General features: G+C 38.6%; 1 protein-coding gene across 1 annotated transcript in view; it reads right to left on the bottom strand.

The window, feature by feature from the left end:
* Positions 1 to 8,259: 8,259 nt before the first annotated feature.
* The window catches only part of SLC25A32 (solute carrier family 25 member 32), a 20,854-nt gene continuing 3,657 nt past the window's right edge, over positions 8,260 to 25,456 (bottom strand). The window contains exons 2-7 of the mRNA XM_007934798.2: positions 13,703 to 13,853; positions 13,131 to 13,216; positions 11,702 to 11,862; positions 10,006 to 10,119; positions 9,569 to 9,714; positions 8,260 to 8,398 (exon numbers count right to left, since the gene is read on the bottom strand). Of these exons, the coding sequence (XP_007932989.1) occupies positions 8,260 to 8,398; positions 9,569 to 9,714; positions 10,006 to 10,119; positions 11,702 to 11,862; positions 13,131 to 13,216; positions 13,703 to 13,853 (797 nt within the window). The remainder of the gene's footprint in view (positions 8,399 to 9,568; positions 9,715 to 10,005; positions 10,120 to 11,701; positions 11,863 to 13,130; positions 13,217 to 13,702; positions 13,854 to 25,456) is intronic.

Below are 25,456 nucleotides of genomic sequence, written 5' to 3'. Positions count from 1 at the left end.
GGAATCAATGAAAGGATCTAGCAATGATTACCAAAGGCTGATAACATTGTAAAAAGAGACCAGAGAATGTGCCTCCAGATGGAAGTGTGTAAAACTGCTCAGGTAGTTCTGCCAAGAAAAAAAATCAAACCATGATATCATGAAACCTCCAGCTCTGTTGATTATACCTACTACTCACTTACTGACCATCTCGTTATCCGACAGTTCACATTTACAACCAGAGTTAAAAATCTGCTATCCAACAATTTTGCACATTAACAATGTACGTCTGGCAGTAACAACTGGCAAGGTGCAAGGTGAGAGTAACTCTGGCTGCGATGGTTAATGGCCCTCAGTGGTTTGGCAGTTATGTAATGATGAAATTTGGCAGTTATTTAATGATGTAATCATCTTCCATTTTGTGATCTGATGTGGTCATTTTCATTTTTGATTAATGCCAATTTTCACATAATGACCTGGTCTTTGGAACTAACCTGTCAGTAAATGAGGAGTGGGTGTATTAGGAAATACAGGGGATAAAGGAACAGGGAGATAACCAAGATATAATCAAAATTCAGACTGGGGGGAAACTGTAACAATTTGGGTTTTCAACAAATAAATTGCAAGAAAAGAGAATTTTTTTTTCTTTTTTAAGAAAAACTTATGGATTAAAAGAGACTAAAGATCCTGCTGGAGGGGACTCACTGAGGGGGGAGACTTCTCTTCCTGATTTCAGTGTGCTGGATTTGGCCTTTTCTTGCTCCTGCTGCGTGGTCTGTCTGGTGTGTGTGGACATTTGGTGTTGCTCTTCCCAGCCACACATTTCAAAAACACAGTCCCTCAACTACCTGGCCCTGGCCCTAGCATAAGCCCAGTGACCACCTTGCTGCAGCCCTCTTGCCATGTGTATCACGTGCCCCTGGCCTTGTGCTCATAGCAGTGCCACTTCCCTGTGTGTACACCCTACCAGTTCTGCTTATTCCCTGGAAAGTTGTCCCCAAGGTCCGCCTGATGTGGATAAGGCCGGCTCTAGGCTTTGCACTTGCAGAAAGGCCCTAACTCCCTCTGCACACCTACCTACCTGCCTACCAGCCTTGGCTTGACTGCGTTTCCTGTTTTATAGAAGATTGTTAATCAACTCTGGCCTGGACAACCCAGCCAATTTCACTATCAAGTGGTCTCCAATCACATCTTCTCCAATGAGGTCTGGACACCAGCCACAAAGAGGGGAACCCTCCTTCAAGTTTGTCCTCCTTGGGTATTCTCCCTCAGCCTATTCTTTTACCATTCAGAGTTATCATATTTATGTTGTTACTCTCCTTAATAATTCTTTAAACATCTCCTGTTTAAATTACAGTGTGGTTTGTCTCCTGAATGGACCCAGACTGATAGAAGGTGATTACTTGATTGAAGAATTTAGGATAAGAAAGTGAGCAGGAGTAGCACTTTCTCTTCCCTGCCTCTTTTGGAAACAACTTGCTCACGAAGATCATGCATTCAGCCCTATTGCTCCTCGCCATATATTTTATAGGTGCAGGCTATTAAATAGTCTTGGTCCAGTGTTGTTTGTGCATGGAAGGCTATGTCTGTATGATTCTGGGGCTTGGTATTAGGAAGCCCATCCCACAGATACAAGCCTCATTTTCCAATTTCAATGGTATCACTAATAAAAGGTAATATTTTATCTGCCATTTACCTTTTGTCTATTTCTGAACTAGTCCTGAATCTGAGTGGGAAAGAGGTGAATGTGAATCACCTGACAAACCATTTCTTGCTGCTGCTTTTGACATGCTGGTCACTTTCTAGCCTTGGATAGAACAAGCCAAATGTCACAATTTACATACATTGAAATACTAAACATAGAATTCTCTAATATGTGATCTCAGAAAATACACTAGGGAGAAATTTCAAATCATTTAACTTTTGTTGGGCCTTCTACAGTAAGTAGATTTTTGGTTTATTGTTCTGACAATCTTCCTTCGCATATCTGAGTTGAATAGTGGCTTTAATTTTTATATATATGAAATAATGTGGCACAGTGACTTACTTGGTATGACTTTTCTAGCCAGTCTTTGTGACATCCACCAGATTACTGAGTGGGACCATGCAAATAAGGGGTGTAGAACTCTGATGTAAAAATTGGTTAGTTTTGCTATGCTGCTGGGGTTAAAATGAACCCTCGGTGGCTTAGTGCCTAAGGCATTTGACTGGTAACCAGAAGGCTGGTGGTTCAATCCCACCAGCCGCTCCTCAGAAGGAAGTTGGGCAATCTACTTCTGTAGTGTTATTGCCTCGGAAAGCCAAGGGGGTCAATATGAGTCAGATCTGACTCGATGGCAGTGAGTTTGGTTTAGAGGCAGAAGAGGATCTCACTGCCAAAGAAAGAAGAGGTGGAGTGGAGCAGAGCGCATCCTTGGGCCCAAGATCCTTGGGCTGGACCTCCTTGGCAGAGATGCTTGACTGAGGGACGCCTAATCAAGAGGCAAGAAGCAAAGCAGTAGGCTAGCTGGCCCACAGAGTGAGAACGGTGAGCACCCTTGGGCTGGCTGGAGGCTTGCTGGCGCAGTGAGGTGCGCCTAGATGTACCTATGGGGCAAGGCTAAAAGAGCTTCCTAACACTTGCCCGAGCAGGGCAGAGGCCAGACTGGAGGTCAAGGGCCAGAGAGGCGTGCCTGAGGGCAAAGAAGAGAAGAGACTGTCCTGACGGAAGAACCGTATCCTGAGCACGTTCCTGAACCTGGGTGTGTCGCCTGTTACTTCCCTTATAAACCCCATAATTGTGAGTATTGCCTGTGAGTTGTGTGTGGCCACTGCAATGAATTATGGAACCTAACAGAGAAGTAGTGAGTGCTGTGGAGGGACGGTTGGTGTCAGAATTGGTGAAAAGGCTGAAGGGGGCAGCATGTCTGGCCTCGCTGCAGTAAGCCTTGGGCTACTGACGATGACTGTTTCCCTCCTGTGAAGAGGCCAGAAGATGCCATCCTCATGCCCTTTTTGCAAATAACTTGTTTTTCTGTAAACCAAAAACGTTTTGAAGAAGTAATGTGACCACAACATGTGTAACAGTCTCAAAGTGCTTTTTATAATGGTAACATCAATTCTATAGAAAGTGTTCACCAACAGCAGGGCAGTTGACAAGAAAGTGCCATATAGAGTGTAGAGTCTGTATCATAGATTCTCCGTCATCTAAGCAGCTTCCCATTGCAGTAAGCAATAGAAAAACACAACTCAGACTGGCTTTGAAAATAAAGACAATTTATTGGTTCACTTAATTGAAAATTCCAGAGGTACATGTTGCTGCTGTTGAGGATGGATCCAGAATCTCATATAATGTGACTTAATAAGTACCTAGTTTGTTTACATTTCTGTCATTTGTTTAGTGTGGACTCCATTTCAGACAAACTCATACCAATTCAGGGTCCTAAAGTGGCTTCAAAGAGAATGTGTCAGTATTCTCAGAAATTATCTTTAAAGAGTTACTGATTGGATTAGCTTAGGTTAACTGTGGCAATTCCAAACTGTTCATTACGAACATGGATGGCACATGTAGATTGGCTCTGCAATGCGGGCCCAACCCTTGTACCCATGAGGCTCATTCCATCTAAACTGCAAAGCTGAGAACAGCTGTTGTTGTTGTTAGGTGCTGTCGAGTCGTTTCCAACTCATAGCGACCCCATGCACAGCTGAGAACAGAGAGAGGGATAACTTCCTAAAAGAAGAGAAATGGATACCAGGCAACCAACAACAGGTATTTGTAACAGGTGTTCCCAATGTCTATTTCCTATTCATTTATTCACTCTTTAAAAAGAAATTTAAGACTTTAAGTAACCTAAAACTTCACAGATTTTCAGCATGTTACCTAACACATTTTTAGAAAACAGGCATAAATTAAAGGTTTAAGTCATTTCACAGTGTTTTATTTCTGTAAGGTATTTTGTAATTGCTAAAAGCTCTTGCTGTGAAAGTGGTAATACATACTTATCTAAAGATTTTACATTCAAGAAAATGTCCACATTCAAAGGAAAATCCTCTGATGACTCATGAACTCAAACATGATTCTTCAGATGTCCTTTTTAGTGTGGTGTTTTTTAAAAACATGATTTTCTACATATTAGCTGCCCAGAAATGAACATATTGAAATATAAGATTTTTCCCAAAACATGGTTTTTCCCATCATCACCTCTGATCACATTCTACCCTGTGTTCCCTAGAGCATAGCCCCAGCAGGTGTTTTTGTTTCTTTGGCCTCTTTTTTTTTTAAATCTTCAAGAGTTCTCCCTTTAACAGATCTGGTTTCCCTGCGCCAGTCTCCCAGTCCGTGCCCTTCTTACACCCAGTACTTTTTCAACTAAAGTTCTTTACCTGTCCTTTATCTGCCTGAATCCAGGAAAGAGCAGCCTAAAGTGAAATGAACTGACTCCAGCTGCTTGCAATCTGTCTTCAGCCTCTATAATTGGGATCTGCTTCAAGTTATCAGTGGCATTAATCTTCATCCTACTGAAATATTTACGTGGTTGATAACCCTCTTTTTGAGCTCACCCTTCTTATTTCTGATTGGCCTTCCTCTGTCACCCTTAAGATGGGTCATGTCTGTTGTATTAATTACTCTCGTCTCTAGCACTCTTTGATCAATCAGAAAAATCCAAACTGGTTTAATAAGCTCTGGAAGTTCTCATGATCACTCCAGTCTTTCAGCTTTATCTTCCATTTCTTCATTGCCATGTTGACTGACAACTCACTATTCAAAAAATGACATCTATGCTTTTTTCCCCAAGGTTACTTCAAAGCCCAGCTCAAATGCATTTCTCCATGAATCCTTCTCTAGTTCCCTCATCTTTAATCACTACCTCCAACTCCATCAATAAGTCCAAGCTACCTTGATTACCTATCTTGATTAGACATCTGTAAAAGCTAATCAGTTACCATTATTATCACCAGAATAATCTCTCATATAATCCAAACTCCTTCCCATGACCTACCTCAAGATCTGGCCTGATGCTTAGTGGTCCAGGCATTGTGCTAGGTACTTTGATTGTTACAATCCTGTCAATAATCTATGAACTATGGACTTTGGTTGCTGTTGTAAAAGCATATATAACACATTTGCAGTTCAATATTTTTCAAGTGTACAATGTAGTGCTATCAATTACATTAATCATGTTGTGCAACCACCACCCATAATCGCTGCCCAATTTCCCACCACCATAAACACATCTTCCTAAATAACATGAGCTATGTATGGACTTTCAAAATCCCTATCTGAAACCTCTTCTCCTGCCTCATCCTGGCTTTGTTTTTCACTCCATTACAGATTTCTCCTAAGAGCACTCCCTCAATACGTCACTTGCCCGTGAATCACCATCTCAGTCGTTGCTTCAGAAGACCTGATCCAAGGGACCATTTATAAGCGAGGAAACTTGAGACAGAGATGATGTGATTTGTCACAGATCAGACAGTAAATGGGCAATCTGAAACCAGTCTGGCTCCCAAACCTGTTTTTATCACACTGTATTGGCTACTTTGCCAACCTCTTCTCTGGACACTGTCCTCACTCTTCTCCCTCTTCTGCGGTTGTGTGGCATCCAGTCAGTTCTGACTCATGGTGACCTTATGAGGCAGAGTACAACTGCCTCATGAGTTTCTGTGCTGTAATTTTTATGGGTGCAGATTGCCAGGTCTTTTCTCCCACAGAGCTCTGAATTGCCAACCTTTCAGTTAGCAGCTGAGTGCTTAACCACTGCACCACTAGAGCGCCTCCTTCTCCTCTAGCCGAATTGATTTGGGCCTCAGCATCTTTGTGCTTGCTATTTTCTCTGCCTACAATACTTTCAAGGAGCTCTGGTGGCACAGTGCCTAAGGCACTTGACTGCTAACCAGAAGGTTGGTGGTTCAAACACACCAGCTGCTTGTGGAAGGAGAGGTAAAGGTTTACTGCCTTGGAAACCCAATGATCCTCAGTATGAGTTGGAATTGACTTGATGGCAGTGAGTTTGGTATGAGAATACTTTTTCTCTAGCTTTTTATGAAGGAGCTCTGGTGGTATAGTGGACAAGGCATCTGGCTGCTAACCAGAAGGTCAGCAATTCAAACCCACAAGCCATTCCATGCAAAGAAGATGGAATAATCTACTTCCATAAAGATTTAGAGCATCAGAAACTGAATGGGGGTCACTATGGGTCAGAACGGACTCAATGGCAGTGAGTTTGGTTTTGGAGTGAGCGTTCTGTGGCTTGCTTCCTCACTTCTTTCAAAATGTTTCAAATATTACCTCCTCACAAGGCCTTTCCTGACCCCAACCACCCTACCTAAAGCAGCATTGCTAGTTCCAACTCTGTTTTCATTTTAACTTTTAGTATCTGAAATTATATTATGCATGTATCTGTTGTCTGTCCCTCATACTAAGTGAAAATTCCATTAGGGCACAAATGCTGTCTGGAATATTTCCTGCTTGGAAAACTATCTGGCACAAAGTAGGCATGCAGGAAAGTGTTTGATGCTGAGTGAGTGAAATGCATTTTCTTTTCTCAGAGATTCTACAGAGCTCTGTAGAAATCTCCTGGCATGTTGTTAATCCCAAATGTAGTTATTTAATGTGTATTTTATTCATTCTGCTAGCCTACATGCTCTGAGAGGACAGGAATTATGTTTTATTAAATTGGGGGTACACAGGAAGACATTCGAGGAGCTCTGGTAGCATAGTGCCTAAAGCACTTGACTGCTAACCAGAAAGCTGGCGGTTCAAACCCACCAGCCACTCCTCAGAAGGTTGGGCAATCTACTTCCACAGTGATACTGCCTCAGAAACCCAAGGAGGGGTCGCTATGAGTTGGGTCCAACTCCACGGCACATAACAACAACAACAACAACAGGAAGCATTCGAGTAATTGTGCTACCTCTAAAATTCCAAATATCAATTGCAGTTTATCTTTCCACATAGGGATCAGTATCAGGATTTTACACAAATAATATAATCCAGAAATATTTAAATATATATATATATATATATATATATCATCATAAAGTGTTTCTATGCATGTTACAAGAGATTTTAGTAAAAACAATTAGGTACTTATTTTATCTTTATTTTAAAAACAATGCCATTTTCAAAATATAAAAAATAGACCTATTTTCAAAGAACCATTTAAATTTAAATATGGCTTTGAAAACCACAATGTTTTATTTACAACAAAATGATGGTAGTGCAATAGCATTCATGTTTATGATGAAGAAAAACTTATTCCTCTGGCAACCTTTTCTTTATATTTTACAATGACTCATGAAAATAAAATCTGTAATGGCCGTTGATGTAATTTGTATCTAAACCTGAATTTGAGCAACAAATGTAGATTAATCATTTATTTGGGATCTGGACTCATATATCCCAAAGTTAAGCAGGGTGTTATTAAAGAGGGATGCAGCCTCATTTCCGTTTCCATACAGTTTGCTCACAAACATGTCTCAAACATCCCAGAAGTTGTATGGGGGATTTATTAGCACCTCCAATGGCTGAGTTATAGCCCTAGGTGCTAAATAAAGGGCAATATAGCTGGCTTCTAGAGATTCAGATTTTATATAGTTCAAATTCACTAAGTGCCAATGCCAAAACACAGGAACTAGAGAACCAGGAATACATTTTAAAGTATGGGAGAGCCTCTGAAAAGGAAAACATCAGCAATGGAATGACAACAGATGTCAGATACTTTTCAAATTAAGAAGTAGCATTTCACTAATTAGTGCCTTCAAATGGAATTAAAACTGAAGACCATTATTTACAGTGGAGTCTTTCTTATGAAAATCTTCTGATTCTAAAATGGTCTGGATTTGGGCAACACCTTTTTCAGTAACCCTTAAAGCTTAATTTACCCTAGAAACATACAATGACATTCTTGTAAGAAGTTATCTTCTTACTATTGCACAGAGGTCAATTTTAAAGACAATCCAGGCAAACAGTTTAAGAAAAACATAAATTCATCTAATCCATTCAGCAGCGAGTACTGCAAATCAGCTTCTACTCAAGACAATAAAATGGACAAATTTATGAAATTCTACACTTGATATCAGTTTTAGGTTGTGTTGATGGTAGCTGTTTGAGGCAGAGGTAGCCAAGCTACACACAGGAAGGCAAAAAACTGAAAACACTGTGAAGACTTAGCAGTACTTTGACTTCTTCTAATGATTACAGACCACTTTCTGAGTGTCAGTATTCTTCTGAGTTTTAAGTTTCAAACACAAAGGAGGAGATGCTGCTGCCTTCGGCCGATATACTGGAATCATCCTCTTTTAGCTTACTTTGTTTTCTCTCCGGTCAAGTAAAAAATGTAAGACGTTTTCATATACCACAAAGGTAATACAGCAGGCTGGAGTCACTCTAATCAAATTAGGGGCAATTCCTTTGTAAAATCCACTGATGCCTTCTTTCCTTTAGTGGGAAAAACAGATTAATACTTAATTTTCTAAATGGTTAGCCTGAAAATATGAATGTTTAACTGACACAGGGTATGTAGCAAGCAGTCCATGTTTCCAGTATCCTGGAATAATGTAGTTTATGAGCCATTTGGAGGGGCTTGCATTCCTTCTGTGGGCTGACTGAGAAAGAGGACATGGATGCCTCAAAACTGACTCAGAAGTGCTTTGATGATAACTATCTTTCAAATGCTTTTATTTTATGAAGGAGTCTTAACTCTGATCTAATGTAGAGATTAAAAATCCCATGTTGTTGTTGTTGTTATGTGCCTTCGAGTCGGAGCTGACTCATAGCGACCCCTCCTCATGCTTCCGAGGCAGTACCACTACGGAAGTAGATTGCCCCATCTTCCTTCCGAGGAGTGGCTGGTAGGTTTGAACCGCCAGCCTTTTGGTTAGCAGTTAAGTGCCTTAGGCACTATGCTACCATAGCTTATGTAAATACCAAACAACACTAAATATAACATACAAAAAATATAACTTTATGTCCTTAATGCTTAGAATAAAGAATATAGCCTAGTACTTGTCAATTAGGTTCTCAATCAATATTTTCTGAACTGAAATAAATTTAAAAATCCCGTTCTAGGAGCTAATCTGCAAAAGTGAGTCCACTTCCAGGCCCAAAGGATAACCTGGGCCATAGTCTTGGGGGTTCCACCAGTCTCTATCTGACCACTAATTCTGGTCATTATTGTGTTTTTTAATTTCTCAAATGACAATAAAAAATTAGGGAAAAAAAAATCCTGCTGTGGGCTTTTTACAATGAAAGGGAGCTATGAGGATGTTTAGTTGTGACGGTCTAACTAATGCCACGTTAGATGCTAAAGAATAAGTGTCTTTTCCATATAAGGAAACAGTTATTTGCTAAAGTTATGATGCCATTGCAGGTGTGGGCTCTTCTCAACTGTATTAAACTAAATTTTTTTTTTTTTCCTAAAATGACTTCCTATATGCCATGTCACAAGCCTCAGGGAGATTAAGTCCATGGTCACAGGTGTAGTAAACAGGAAAGCAGGAACCACTAGCCATCTTTTTGTCACAGCACACTGGCCTTTGCTATAAAATAAGCATCAACTATATGTCTAAGAGGTGTCTAGACCAACTTGGACATACCCCAGGGTCTCACCTCCATGTCCTCGTGATAACATCCAATACACCCTTATAAAAAATGTGTTGATCCTGAAGACGAGCTCTCACGACTTGGTACGGGTATGTTGCTGCTACAGCAAATATTTTGGATAGTGCTGCAATAGATATATACTCCACTGTGCTCTGAAATGAAACAAGACATTTCTGTTTTTCCTTAGAAATACAGAAGTCAAAATTATATAGGAAAACAAACATTAAAAGGGATCTATAGGTAAACAATACTGTCACCCTTCCCTTAACAATTAAGGGGCTCTATTTTTTAACATTTGTGTATCACTAGCCTATAAAATATTAAATTAGTTGCAGAGTCAGTACTTGTAATCATAACAATACCACCAAAGGAAGCATGGCAAAATTCCCACCTATAAAATGCCCGTAAAGTAAATGATAACATGTTTTGGAGAATCCTCTTACCAACTGGGCTTCTGGTAACCTATTGATATGCTGGTTGTACTTCAACTTCAGCAATTCGTATGCCATAAACTGGAGGGCACCATGTGATGTTCCAAACAGCCCAGGAACAAATCCCTAGAAGGCAACCATTTAAAAAAAAAAAAAAAAAAAAAACTAAGCCAAACAACATACCTTCAGAGAAATATTTTCTCTCCTTTCTTAATGTAGTATAAGAAAATTCATTTGTTGTTTAACTTTTACATAAATCACATTTTTTTGTATATGGAATTTCTAAAATGCATTATTTTACTACTTTATTTAAGTTAAAAGCTTGGATTTTCACATCTTAGTCTTTCTTTAAATAGTATACATATCAACATAAAGAAAAGACCCACACTATAAGGTCAGAGAAATAGAAATTTCTAACCAAAATAGCTCTGGAATGGAAACCATGACTGGGTTTTTGAGCTCTGTATCTCCCAGTAACACTAAACAACCCTGAACAACTTTTTAAAATGTCCATCATACTTTCATTACCTGGACTTTGGACTGGGTGACCTTTTCTAGGAAAACCACTGAAACTAGAACTTTGACAAGTGGTTCTCTTGTGCCTGTTACTGCTGAAAGTATCTTTTTACAGCAGCAAGAACTGGGTGTGGGCGGAAAATTAACTTCTGGGAAGTTAAAGTAAAGCTAGCAGTAATTCAATGAACTGATGGTCAGTATTCTAAAAGAATGAGGCAAGAAATGATGAATGATGTACTGAATGATACATTTCCAAAAGTTTATTCATGGGTCAGTAATCCCTAATTAATTCTTGAAAAACAAACTAAAATGTAACGTATCAAGTTTTATTTTTTTTTTACTTTTATTTTTTAGGGAGCTCTGGTGGCATAGTGCCTAAGGCATCTGACTGCTAACTAGGAGGTTGGCGGTTCAAACTCACCATCTGCTCCATGGAAGGAAGATGGGGCAATCTACTTCTATAAAGATTTACTGCCTTGGAGACCCACTGGAGGTTGCTATGAGTCAGTATCTACTCAATGGTAGTGAGTCTGCTTTTGCTAGTTTTTATTTTAAAGTATGTATGGCCTAAAAAATTTTATGGGGGTAAACAGGTCATGGGAGTAAGAGTTGGAGGACAGGAAACAGGGAAAGAGAAAAGGAACTATAAAGTCATTACAGAATCTGAAAACAGATCTTACTGTCACTAGGAAGAAATTTCAAAAATACTACAATAAGCAAGGGGCTGGCTTTGTTGTTTTTTAATTCTTACAAGATGTGGCCAAAGATATTTCACTGAGACAGATTGGAGTTGTTATACATTTGGTACACAGGCAATGAGGTTAATAAAATCTTCTAAGATCCTGTTACCCCAAGTTCCCAAGAGACCACAGCTTCCAGGGAGGAGAGTAGAGAATAAATGACCTGGTTGTATGACCTAGAGAAAACGTACTGGACAAAATTTCAGATAGTTCTTCTCACACCCTCCACTGTCATAAGACATATTATAGTAACAAAGATAAACAGTTTAAAATACAATTTCAACATTGTAAACTAGGTTTCAGTTTTTATTAAATTGTGTCTTAGTTTTGCTTCTTTTTAGGATTGATTATGGGTTATTCAGAACTCAAGACAATAAACTCAACCGACATTATAAAATAAACTTAACCGGTTATAATTTTCAGTTATTCAAAATATGATATTAAGTTATTACCTTATATAGTCCACGCACACCTTCATACTTATGTATTTTCGTAAGAGTATCAAACAATCCTTTATACTGTCGCTGTGGAAGGTTAACCTCACCTTCATACTGTAACATAAGGCGTGTTTTTGCTACCCATAATGGGTTTGTAATGCAGAGGGTCATGGCTCCTAAAATCAGATTTAAGTAAGATTACTTAGTATACACAGGCACTTTCTCATTTGTGATAATCCAAATTAAGAACAGTCCATTTATATAAGAAGGAGGTTGTACAGGAGCTGTACCTGGAAGACCTGTGGTCTTCAAGCCACTGTCTTGGGTTTGTTGTTAATTGTCAGTCACTGTTGAGTCAATTCCGACTCATGGTGACCCCATGTGTACAGAATAGAACTGCTCCATAGGGTTGTCAAAGCTGTGACCTTTGCAAAGTAGATCACTAGGCCTGTCTTTTGAGGTGCCTCTAGGTAGATTTAAACTACCAACCTAGTAGTAGCTTTCAGCTAGTAGCTCAGTGCTTAACCATGTGTATCACCCAGAGACTCCCAGTCTTAGGGTAGACACAGTTTTTGGTGCTTATAACAAGTTCCTCATGTGGTTGGTGAGAGGTAAAAGGGAGATGGAAATGTGAAATATTTTCCCTTTGAGATGTGAGGATAGGTGTGGGTCCTAAACAGTGTTATTGGTGTAGAGAACAGATGGAAGTTCTGAGAAGCAGACTGTGATAAGGAGTCTTAGGGCCAGGAGATGGTGTAAACTAGAGGGGTTGAAGAGCAGGACACCACAAATTCAACATCTGCACACGTATATTCACCACAATTTCCCTCACATCCATTCAAAGAGGCTATTACACCTCAAAAAGAAAACTATATAATGTAATAAACAAGATTTTACCTTCTTGATAGAGAGCGCTAATGCAATTTTTAAAAATATTGTTAAATTTCTTGTTTGAGTTTCTTAAGTAGTCATATATTTAACAAATATTTATTGAGTCCTATTGTAGACTCTGCAAACAGGTATTCAAAAGTGAGTAAGGTATTTGTCTTAAAGAACTCACAATATTAAGAACATCACAAAAACAAGGTAAAGACTTATGGAACTTACGTTGTGTTTTTCCCTCTGGATATTATTCATGCATAAAGCAATTCAACAGGCTACTAAACTGTAATTTTTAAATTGGAATTATAAATACTCTATCAAACCATCTTATACTATTAAGGGAGTTATAATTTTGCTAAATTTTACCCCTTCTGTGATAATTCTTGAATCTATCCAGAGTAATCAAGGGAAATACCTGCTTTCTAAGAAATTTCACATGGTAACTGAGTAATAGAGTTAGATGAGCATATTTAGACTCTGGTGTTAAAGGGAAAATACAATGAAAGCACCAGTAAAAATCCAGCTGGAGACTGGCATCTTTGTGCTGCCCACTCGGCCTTACCAGCTTCAGCAGCTGAGACAAGGTATTCTGTTGCCTCGAGTTGCTCAGCTCTTCCTTCTGTCTTATATGATTTGATGGCATTGTAACTAAAAATGTAAACACAAACAGTCTGATCAACAGTTGAAGAGGTATCTTAAACCACTAAAGTCTGTTTGAAATTATGTTCACAACAGTATCCCAGAAGTAATGTACAATGCAACCACAAAATGAGAACTTTTCAAGAATGGATTTGCTGAAAATGGTTTATAAGATTACAATATACAAGTATTAAGCCTACAAAAGTTACCAGTTAAACATTTCACCTTCCTGAATTCACTTCATTGAAGTGTCTGCTGTAAGGAGTCATTTCCCATCTCATCCACTTTCCTCCTATTAAAAACTTTCTTCCTATTAAGAACTTTCTTCCAGAACAAATATGAAACTAATAAATGATCTTGCACTTTTTGAACCTTCCAATTCAGAAAAAATGGATTAAATAAGTCATATTCCTTTATCAACTGTCATGTAAAAAATCACTAGGGAGAAAAATTCTTTTTTACTCAGTATTGTTAAAATCTCCCAGATCTACTTACAAGAAAAAGTAGAGTCCCCAGGATAAACCTGCACCCCACACATTTGGGGTTACTCCTTGGTAAAGTCCACGTAGTCCATCAAGTTTCCAAATAGTAGTCAAACAATGCAAAATTCCTTTATACTTTGGTCTCAGTTCCAGTCCATCATTCACTACATTAAAGGATACACAAAGTTTGGTGAAAAAAAAAGTTCCAGCTTGAAATCACATATAAATACAGATATCACATAATCAGTCATATAGAAAAGATAAATTCAGAAAAAAAAACAAAAAACTTTTAGGTAGAGAAACTAATTTTCCAGGATTATTTGTTGTTGTTACCAAAACCAAAACCAAACTCACTGCCATGGAGTTGGATCCAACTCATAGCGATCCCTCCCTGTGTTTCCAAGGCAGTATCACTACAGAAGTAGACTGCCCAACCTTCCTTCTGAGGAGTGGTTGGTAGATTTGAACCGCCAGCCTCATGGTTAGCAGTTAGATGCCTTAGGCTCTGACTCATAGTGACCCTACGTACAGCAGAATGAAACACTGCCTGGTCCTGTGCCATTCTCACAATCCCTGCTATGTTTGAGCCTAGTATTGCAGCCACTGTGCCAATCCATCTTGTTGAGGGTCTTCTCTGACCCCCTACTTTATGAAGCATGATATTCTTCTCCAAGGTCCAGTTCCTTCTGACAACATGACCAAAGTACGTCAGATGAAGTCTGGCCATTCTTGCTTCTAAGGAGCGTTCTGGCTATACTTCCTCCAAGACAGATTTTAAATTAATACATTTATATATTTTATGGAAGTACTTATTGAGGGCACACTAAGCACTCAAATAATATTGTAGAAAGTGTTGGATCCCATTCTTTTTTTAAAAAAAACCTAACATTTTATTGTATTTTTGGTGGACCTGTATACACTGAAATAGGGTTCCACTCAACAATTTCTACACGTTCTGTTCAGTTACATTTGTTATACTCATCACATTACATCAACATTCTCATTATTTCTGTTCTATTTGTTACATTCCTGTTGATCTATTCTCACTGTCCTCTAACCCTCTCATCTATGCTTTAGAGTACTGATGATCAAGGGTGATGTTCTTTATGAGCTAATGTGATATTAAGCTAAAAAATGCCTGGAGGGGACAGTTTTGATTCAGGGTTTACAGAGTATCTCAGGGCAATAGTCTCAGGGACCGCTGTAGTCTCAGTGGGTCCAGTAATTCTGGACTTTTAAGAGTCTGAAGTTCTGTCCCATGTTTTTCTCCCTTTTTATGAGGATCCACCTGTTGTGGCCTTGATCAGAACATCTGGTAGTGACAGATGTGTACCATCTAATTCTTTTGGTCTCAGGTTACAGAAGGCCATGGAGGACCATGTAGACAGTTAGTTCTGTAGAATGGTTCATTCTCTAAATCTTAGGTTTCCTTCTTTCTCTTTTGCTCCAAGGAACAATAGTTGTATCTTCGATGGCCACTCACAAGCTTTTAAGACCCCAGATGCTACTCACCAAACTAGGATTAGAGCACAAACTTTATTAACTATACAACTGAGTTGTTTCACAAGACTATGACCATAAATCTTCAGACCAAGAAAACTAAGCAATCCTATATGGTTATGTCTAAGAAGTATCTGTTTCTGTGAGTTCTATTTTTTCTATGTATACACATATCCATACACACACATGTATGCTGTTGTTGTTGTAGTAAAATTATATATAACTTTGCATTACCCAAACATCCTTTTTCTTGTGTACAACTTAGTGGCATGAGTTACTTTGATTAAGCTGTGCAATACTTCATCCATATGTATTCCCTCTTACATAATTTCAAAAGCCTCTTATGTAAATATGTTATAACACTTAGGGTTTTGTTGTTGTTGTTGTTGTTAAGTGCCACTGAGTTAGTTCTGACTCACAGTGACCCTATGTCCTACAGAACAACACACTGCCCAGTCAGGCACCATCCTCACAGTCTTTGCTGTGTTTAAGCCTATTGTTGCAGCCACTGTGTCAAATCATCTTGTTGAGGGTCTTCCTCTTTTTCACTGATCTTCTACTTTGCCAAGTATGATGTCCTTCTCCAGGGACTGGTTCCTCTGGATAATATGTCCAAAGTGCATGAGGTGAAATCTCACCATCTTTGCTTCTAAGGAGCATCCTGGCTGTACTTCTTCCAAGACAAATGTGTTTGTTATTCAGGCAGTCCATGGAATATTTAATATTCTTCGCTAACACCATAATTCAAAGGCATCAGTTCTTTGTTCTTTAAACAAAGTTTATTCAAAAAAAATGAAGAAACACTGTCCAATTTTCACATGTGTATGAGGCAACTGAAAATACCATGGCTTGGATCAGGTGCACCTTAGTCCTTAAAGTGCATCTTTGCTTTTCAACACTTTAACACAGTCTTTTGCAGCAGATTTGCCCAATGCACTAAGTCCTCTGATTTGACTGCTGCTTCCCTGGGCATTGATTGTGGATCCAAGGAAAACGAAACCCCTGATAACTTCAATCTTTTCTCCGTTTATCATGATGTTGCTTATTGGTCCAGTTGTGAGGATTTTTTTTCTTTATGTTGAGGTGTAATCCATACTGAACACTGTAGTCTTTGATCTTCATCAGTAAGTGCTTCAAGTCATCTTCATTTTTAGCAAGCAAGGTTGTGTCATCTGCATATTGCAGGTTGTTAATGAGCCTTCCTCCAATCCTGATGCCATGTTCTTCCTCATATAGTCCAGCTTCTTGGATTATCTGTTCACCATACAGATTGAACAAGTATGGTGAAAGGATACAACCCTGGAGCACACCCTTCCTGATTTTAAACTATGCAGTATCCCCTTATTCTGTTTGAATGACGGCCTCTTAGTCTATGTACAGGTTCCGCATAAGCACAGTTAAATATTCTGGAATTCCCATTCTTTACAATATTATCCATAATTTGTTATGATCCACAGAGTTGAATGCCTTTGCGTAGTCAATACAACCCAGCTAAACATCTCTCTGGTATTCTCTGCTTTCAGCCAAGAGCCATCAGATACAGCAATGATATTCCTGTTCCATGTCCTCTTCTGAATCCAGCTTAAATTTCTGAAGGTCCCTGTCTATGTGCTGCTGTAACTGTTTTTGAATTATCTTCAGCAAAAGTTTATTTGCATATGATATTAATGATATTCTTTGATAATTCCACATTTCGTTGAATCACTTTCCTTTAGAATGGGCAAAATATGGTTCTCTTCCAGTCAGGTAGCTATCTTCCAAATTTCTTGGCATAAATGAGTGAGCATTTCCAGCTTTTCATCTGTTTGCTGAAACATTTCAATTGGTATTATGTCAATTCTTGGAGGCTTGTTTCTCACCAATGCCTTCTTTGATTTTATTTTCCCTCAATTTAGAGACTATCTCAAGAAGAGATTTTTGTAATGTTGTTGTTGTTACATGGCGTTGAGTCAGGCCCGACTCATAGCGACCCCTCCTTGGGTTTCTGAGACAGTATCACTATGGAAGTAGATTGCCCAACCTTCCTTCTGAGGAGTGGCTGGTGGGTTTGAACTGGAAAATGTATTATTAAAATGCTCAAAAATATTCAAAACATAAACTAGCTACAAGTCTCAATTAAAACAAGAATGCTGCCAAAACGTGAGTACTGTAATAGGAAAGAAAAATGTTGATGCAGTAACTTTTTTCCTGAAAATGTTCTTTCTACACCTCATCTCACACATACACCAATATCAGAACTCATATATCTTTTTCTGATTCTCAAAAGCTGTAACAAAATATGACAGGTTAAAGCATAAACAAACTTATATGATATTTTATGTTTTCCAAATAAAAGAATTGAAATGTGTTTTCAATGTTTAAAACATAATACTTCTTTGACAAAATAATATATATATAATTATATATAATAAATGGTTCATAAAGCTACTATGCAAGAAATACCTACAAATCAACAAGAGAAAGACAAACAGCCCCAAAGAAAAATGGGCAAAGATATGAAATTTCAATTTGCAAAAAAATACAAATAGCCAAGAAGCACTGATAAAGTGCTCAACCTCACAGAAAAATAAATGCAAATTAAGAAAAGACATTTTTTTTTTCTTTCCAGATTGAAAACCATTTAAATGTTTGTTAATATCAATTTTTGGTGAGGGCATATTGAAAGAGGCACTCATGCTCTTTTAGAGAGCAATTTATAGCAGTTATCCAAATTTAAATGCAATGATCCTTTGACCTAGCAGTTGCATTTCTAAGAATATATTTTATAGACATACTAGCCTCAGTATACAAAGATGCATAAAGATGTTTGCTGTTGCCAACTTCTGTGACAGCAGAAGTAAAAATAATCTCAATATTCATCAGTAGGGGAATATTTAAATGAATCATGATACATCTGTACCATGAACCACTGTAAACATTTAAAAAGACTGAGATAGCCACGGGACGCCACAGGGCACCAGAGGGGCAACATTCGCATGGAGGAAATGTAGGACACACAAATAAATAAGTAAATAAATAAAAAGATTGAGATAGGCAGAAAGATGTCTGACTATACTGAGAATAACATGGCTATAACTATCTTAAAGAACCATCCTCTGCCACTGTGTATGTGTTTTTACATATGTTTGAGTATGCCTAGAAAAAGGAATAGACCGAAACACCGCATATGTTAATGGTAGTATCTGTAGGAAATGAGATTGGGAGGCAGGGCTTGTAGGAAGAGAATGATAAAGGCAATTCAACAATATAAAGTAGAGGAAGTAAAAACTAAGCAAAGATAATATATTTTACATAAAAAATAAAGCAAGTCTAGGGAAATTTTTTATAAATTTATTTCCGTTCTCTTTCAGACCAGAAACCTCCAGATGCTTTATATCTGCAACTGACAATGAAATACAGTAACAGAGTAACATTTAAAAACTCTTTTCAGGTCATAAATATTGAACTAGCACAATCATTAAAAATAGCTTAAAAAAAAAGCTATATATATGCACTACAGGAAATTTAGAAACACAGAAAGGAACAAAGAAGAAAGTAAGTCACTCACAATGCCACCACTGAGAGATGACCGCCCTTACTTTCTTTCTTCCCCTTCTTTTATGACTGTAGACACAGGTACACATAGTTCTTTATCTTGAGACCTTTTTGCTGATTTTCAGATCTATATATTTCACTGAAGCATATCCAAAACTTAACTAGTTGTTTTCCCCATCGTTGTTGAAGTGCTCTTGTTTCAGTGTTCTGTACAGCTCAATAAACTGCACTACTATCTACACATGTTCAAACCAGAAACCTGGGGACTATCCATGAACCCTGAATCCCTTTTTATCAATTAACAAGTCTATATGGAGCACTGGTAGTGGTTAAGAGCTTGACTGCTAACCAATAGGTTGGTGGTTCGATCCCACCAGTGGCTCTCTAGAAGAAAGATGTGGCAGAATGCTTCTGTAAAAACTGCTGTTGTTAGGTGCAACAGCTGCAACATGAACCAATAAGGACCATAATCGTTAAAAAGTTTTAAAACTTTTGTGCTTCAAAAGACACTAATCATGAACATGAAAAGCAACCCACTGAATGGGAGAAAATCTTTGCAAATCATATATCTGATAAGAGATTCACAAACTTGTTGTTGCTAGGTGCCCTTAAGTCTGTTTCAATTCATCAAACCAAACCAAACTCACTGCTGTCAAGTCAGTTCCGACTCATAGCAACCCTTCCTTGGGTTTCCAAGGTAGTATTGCTACTGAAGTAGATTGTCTAGTCTTTCTTCCGAGGAGTGGCTGGTAGATCTTCTGCAGCACATAAGCCCAATGCAATACATTATTTGATTTCTTGACTGTTGCTTCCATGAGCATTGATTGTTGATACAATCCTTGACAACTTCAATATTTTATCCAGCTTCTTGGATTATCTGCTCATCATACAGATTGAACAGTGCCAGCCTTCTGGTTAGCAGTCACATGTGTTAGGAACTATGCTACCAGAACTCCTGTTTCAACTCATAGCCACCCAATATACAACAGAGCAAAACACTGCCCAGTCCTCCACCATCCTCACAATCATTTCTACATTTGAGCTCACTGTTGCAGCTACTGTTCCCAATCCATCTCCTTGAGGATCTTCTTTTTCGCTGACCCTCTACTTTACCAGGCATGGTGTCCCTCCTGATAACACGTCCAATGGACGTGAGACAAACTCCCATTATCCTCATTTTTAAGGAGGATTCTGGGTACACTTCTTCAAAGATAGATCTCTACTGGCAGTCCATGGTATACTTAATATTTCTTGCCAACACTGTCTTCCTTATTCATTGTCCAGCTTTCACATGCCTATGAGGTGACTGAAAATACCATGGCTTGAGTCAGGTGCACCTTAGTCCTCAAAGTGACATCTTCGCTTTTAAATACTTTAATGAGATCTTCTGCAGCACATAAGCCCAACGCAATACATTATTTGATTTCTTGACTGTTGCTTCCATGAGCATTGATTGTCGATACAAATCAAATAAAATCCTTGACAACTTCAATATTTTATCCAGCTTCTTGGATTATCTGCTTATCATACAGATTGAACAGTGTCATGAAACACACCCAGTTTCTGATTTTAAACCATGCAGTATGCCCTTGTTGTTTGAACAACTGCCTCTTGATCTGTGTACAGGCGCTGCATGAGCACAATTAAATGTTCTGATTCTCATTCTTTGTAATGTTATGCATAATGTTATGATCCACACTGTCAAATGCCTTTGCATAGTCAACAAAACACAAATAAACATCTTGCTGGTATTCTCTGCTTTCAGTCAAGATGCATCAGACATCAGCAATGATACCCATCATTCCATGTCATCTTCTGAATCCAGCTTGAATAGCTGGCAGATTCCTGTCAATTACAGCCTTGGAGACTCTATAATACAGTTCTCCGCTGTCCTATAAGGTTGTTATGTGTCAGAATTGACCAGACGGCAATAGGTTTGGTTTTTTATTTTGATTCTATACCATATATCTCTCTTGGACCTATCTACGACTCCCAATTCCCACTGATACCATCCTACTCGAGGACACCATAATTTCTCAACTAGCAACAGCATTTAAACTGGTCTTTTTGGCTGTAGATTTGTTCTTCGCCCGGGGCCCTTCCACTTCCACTCCACCCATTTCTTGTACTACAGGTTGAGTAATCTTCTAAAACACACTTTTCAATTGGCCACATTCCTTCTTAAAAGTATTCTACACCTGTATGATAGAGAACATATTCCTTCACTCCCTCCCTCAAGAGCCCCGGTTTCCCTTCTACACTCTTCTTACACTCAATGGTGCTGCCATACTGAACTTACTGCATAGTGCCTGGCTCATTAAAGTTTATACTGTACATTATTTGATGAAAATTGCTGGAATGTTCAACAACTTTCTTTGTTCTTATACTGTCTTTGACCTTGAAGCTTTTCCACAGGCTATTCCATCTGCCAGGAACATTCTTTGTCTTCCCATGCATACCCACTCCTTCCCTCAGCTAACTTTGATCCTTTCAGGTCTCAATTTAGTAATCATTTCCTTTGGGGATACTATCTCCTAGATGAGGTCAACTTTCTCTCATTCCATCATACTCTATACTTTCCCTACCATAATAAAACACTATATATTGCAATTACTTGTGGGTTTTTTTTTTTTTTTTGCTGTTGTTTATCATAGTGTTTAGACACTGTATGCTCTTAATAGACAACTGTTCAATTAATACCTTCTGAATATCTTCCACATCCTTTCCAGATCCATTCTCCACCCCTCTCCACTATGCTCTGCCCCAGATGCTTGAGTTTCCCATTTAGCTTCAGCTTGAATTAACCAGTGAGAAAACTCTGGTAGGAGATATGAGGGATGAAGAGAGAGGGTTCAGGGTATTTATTTCTCCATCTCTTCTTCTTGGGCTGACTGTGCCACTCTCCTGAAGGTCTCATATAACCAGAACCACACCAAACCCACACCAGCTACTCTCAAAGAGTCTTTCTCTCTCTGCAACCATCTCCTCTTATTCTTTATTCTAACAGCCCAAGCTATTTCTAGCCCCAGGATACTGCACTATTTCTTGTGGTTTTCCTTCAACCTGCTCACACCTTTACTTAATATTCCTTTTATAAACCACTGTCATGCCCCATAAACTCTGTTGCTGTTGAGTCAATTCCGACTCATAGTGACTCTACAGAGTAGAACTGCTCCATAGGGTTTCCAAGGCTATAACATTTACAGAAGCAGACTGACACCTCTTTCTCCAGCAGGGTGGATGGTGGGTTCACACCACTGATCTTTTGATAAGCAACTGAATGCTTAACTACTGTGCCACCAGAGCTTCTGACTCAAGCCTGATAGTTACCCTATTTTGAATGTGTCTTCTGTCTTAAGGAGTATAGAATTTTAAATATAGCTGTATTTATACTCTGAATATTTTTTAAAATTGGTACTTTGCTACATATAATTTTGTACATTTTTTTTCCCACCACTTGTCTATCAGTTATTGCACTGTGTGGCCTGTGTGTTGTTGTGATGCTGAAAGCTATGCAGTATTTCAAATACCAGAAGGGTCACCATGGTGGACAGGTTTCAATGGCATTTCCAGACTGAGATAGACAAGGAAGGATGTGTTGCACACTGAAAACCTTATGAATAGCAGCGAAGCACTGTTTGTTGTAGTGCTGGAAGATGAGCCCCTTAGGTCGGAAAGCACTTAAAACATGACGGGGAAGTGCTGTCTCCTGAAAGTAGAGTAGACCTTAATGATGTGGATGGAGTAGAGCTTTCAGTACCTTCATTTGCTGATGTGGTGTGACTCTAAATGAGAAGAAATGGCTGCAAATGGCCATTAATAACCAGAACATGGAATGTGCGAAGTATAAATCTAGGAAAACTGGAAGTTGTCAAAAATGAAATAGAACACATAAGAGTGATATCCTAGGCATTCGTGAGCTGAAATGGACTGGTGTTGGCCATTTTGAATCTGATAATCATATGGTCTACTATGCCAGAAAGGACAAATTGAAGAGGAATGGCCATCATCATCACAAAGAATGTTTCATGAATTATCCTGAAGCACAATGCTGCCAGTGATAGTATAATATCCATACACCCACAAGGAAGACCTGTTAATACTACTATTATTCAAATTCGTGCACCAAGCCAAAGATAAAGAAATTGAAGATTTTTACCAACTTCTGCAGTCTGAAAATTGACTAAATACGCAATCTAGATGCACTGACAATTACTGGTCATTGGAATGCCAAAGTAAGAAACAAACAAGAAGCATCCATAGTTGGAAAGTACTGATGCCTTGATGATAGAAATGATGCTGGAGTTTGCATTATAGAATTTTTGCAAAACCAGTGATTTATTCATTGCAAATATGTATTTTTTTCCAACATAAATAGTGACTATACATGTGGACCTCACCACATGGACTATTTAGGAATCAAACGGACTACCTCTGTGGAAAGAGACAATGGAGAAGCTCAGTATCATCAGTCAATATGAGGCCAGCGGGTGGCATGGAACAGACCGTTAATTGTTCACATGCAAGTTTCAGTTGAAGCTGAAGAAAATTAAAACAAAACCACATGAGCCAAAATACAACTTTGAGTATATCCCACCTGAATGTGGAGACCACCTCAAGGACAGATTTGACACAGTGAACACCAATGACTGAAGACCAAGATGAGTTATGAGATGACATCAAGGACATCATACAAAGCAAAAGGCCAATAAAAAGCAGGAAAAAAAGAAAAGGCTAAAATGGATGTAAGAAGAGACTCTGAAGCTTGCTCTTGAATGGAGAGTACGTAAAAAGCAAATAAAAGAAATGACGAAGTAAAGCAGGTAAACAGAAGATTTCAAAGGGTGGCTGGAAAAAAACAAAGTAAACATTATAATGAAATGTGCAAGACTGGAGTTAGACTATCAAAAGGGAAGAACACACGCAGCATTTCTCAAGCTCAAAGAACTGAAGAAAAACGTGAGCTTTGAGTTGCGGTATTAAAGGTTTCTAGGGCAAAATACCGAATGATGCAAGGAAGCATCAAAGGATGGAATAGAGAGAGTCAAAAAGAATTGGTCAATGTTCAATCATTTCAGGAGGTAGATATGATCAAGAACAAATAATCTTGAAGGAAAAAGTCCAAACTGAACTGAATAAATTGCCAAAAAACAAGGCTCCAGGAATTGATGGAATACCTCCTGAGATGTTTCAACAAACAGATGCAGTGCTGGATGTGCTTACTTGTTTATGCAGGGAAATTTGGGAGACAGCTACCTGGCCAAATGACTAGAAGAGATCCATATCTGTGCTCATCCCAAAGGAATGTGATCCAACAGCATGTGGAAATTATCAAACACTATCATGAATATCACAAGTAAAATCTTGTTAAAAATAATTCAACAGGGAACAGTCAGAAATTCAAGCCGGATTCAGAAGAGGATACAGACCAAGGGATGTCATCGCTGATGTCACATGGATCTTGGCTGAAAGCAGAGAATACGAGGAAGATGTTTACCTGTGTTTTCTTGACTATGCAAAGGCATTCAACTGTGTGGATCTTAACAAATTATGGATAACATTGTGAAGAATGGGAATTCCAGAACACTCCATTGTACACAGACCAAGAGGCTGTCATTCAAATAGAACAAGGGGATAGTGCATGGTTTAAAATCAGAAATGGTGTGTGTCAGGGTTGTATCCTTTCACCATACTTATTCAATCTGTATGTTGAACAAAAAATCCGAGAAATTGGACCATATGAAGAATATAGCATTAGGATTGGAGGAAAACTCATGAACAACAAGTGATTGACAGATGACACAACCTTGCTTGGTGAAAGTAAAGAAGACTTGAAGCACTTACTGATGAAGACCGAAGACTATAGCCTTCAGTATGGATTAAACCTTAACAGAAAGAAAACAAAAATTCTTACAACTGGACCAATAAGCAATATTGTGATAATCGGAGAAAAGATTGAGGTTACCAAGGATTTCATTTTACTTGGATCCACAATGACTACCATTGGAAGCAGCAGTCAAGAAATCAAAGGCTGATGTATTGCACTGGGTCAGTCTGCTGCAAGAGACCTATTTAATGTGTTAAAGAATAAAGGTATCAATCACTTTGAAGACTAAGGTGTGTCTAACCCAAGCCAAGGTATTTTAAATTGCCTTATATCCATGTGAAAGCAGGACAATGAATAAGGAAGACCACAGAAGAATTAATGCTTCTGAAGTATGGTGTTAGCAAAGAACACAGACTGCCAGAAGAATCAACATATTCGTCTTGAAAGTATAGCCAGAGTGCTCCTTAGAAATGAGAATGGCAAGACTTGTCTCTTGTACTTTGCTCATGTTATCAGGAGGGACCAGTCCCTGGACAAGGATATCATGTTTGGTAAAGCAGAAAGTCAGAGAAAAAGAGGAATGCCCTCAACGAGATGAACTGACATCGTGGCTGCAACAGGGGCTCAAGGATAGCAACGACTGTGAAGATGACGCAGGACTGGGCAGTGTGTGTTCTCGTGTACACAGGGTTGCTATGAGCCAAACCTACTTAGTGACACCTAATAACAACATACTTTTTTCCATGACAACATATTGTGTGCATTCACCACATTCACCTCATTATTAAATAGACTTAAAAAAAAAAACTTAGGATTTTTTTAAAATGACATGATGGTTTTCTATCTCATAGATACCCTATCATTTGTATCATCATTCCCTTATTTACATACAGGAGCTCTGGTGGC

The sequence above is a fragment of the Orycteropus afer genome, unplaced genomic scaffold, assembly GCF_000298275.1.
Source record: "Orycteropus afer afer isolate SDZICR_OR568_19922 unplaced genomic scaffold, OryAfe1.0 scaffold00021, whole genome shotgun sequence".
Lineage (NCBI taxonomy): Eukaryota > Metazoa > Chordata > Mammalia > Tubulidentata > Orycteropodidae > Orycteropus > Orycteropus afer.
This window is presented reverse-complemented; position numbering and strand designations above follow the sequence as displayed.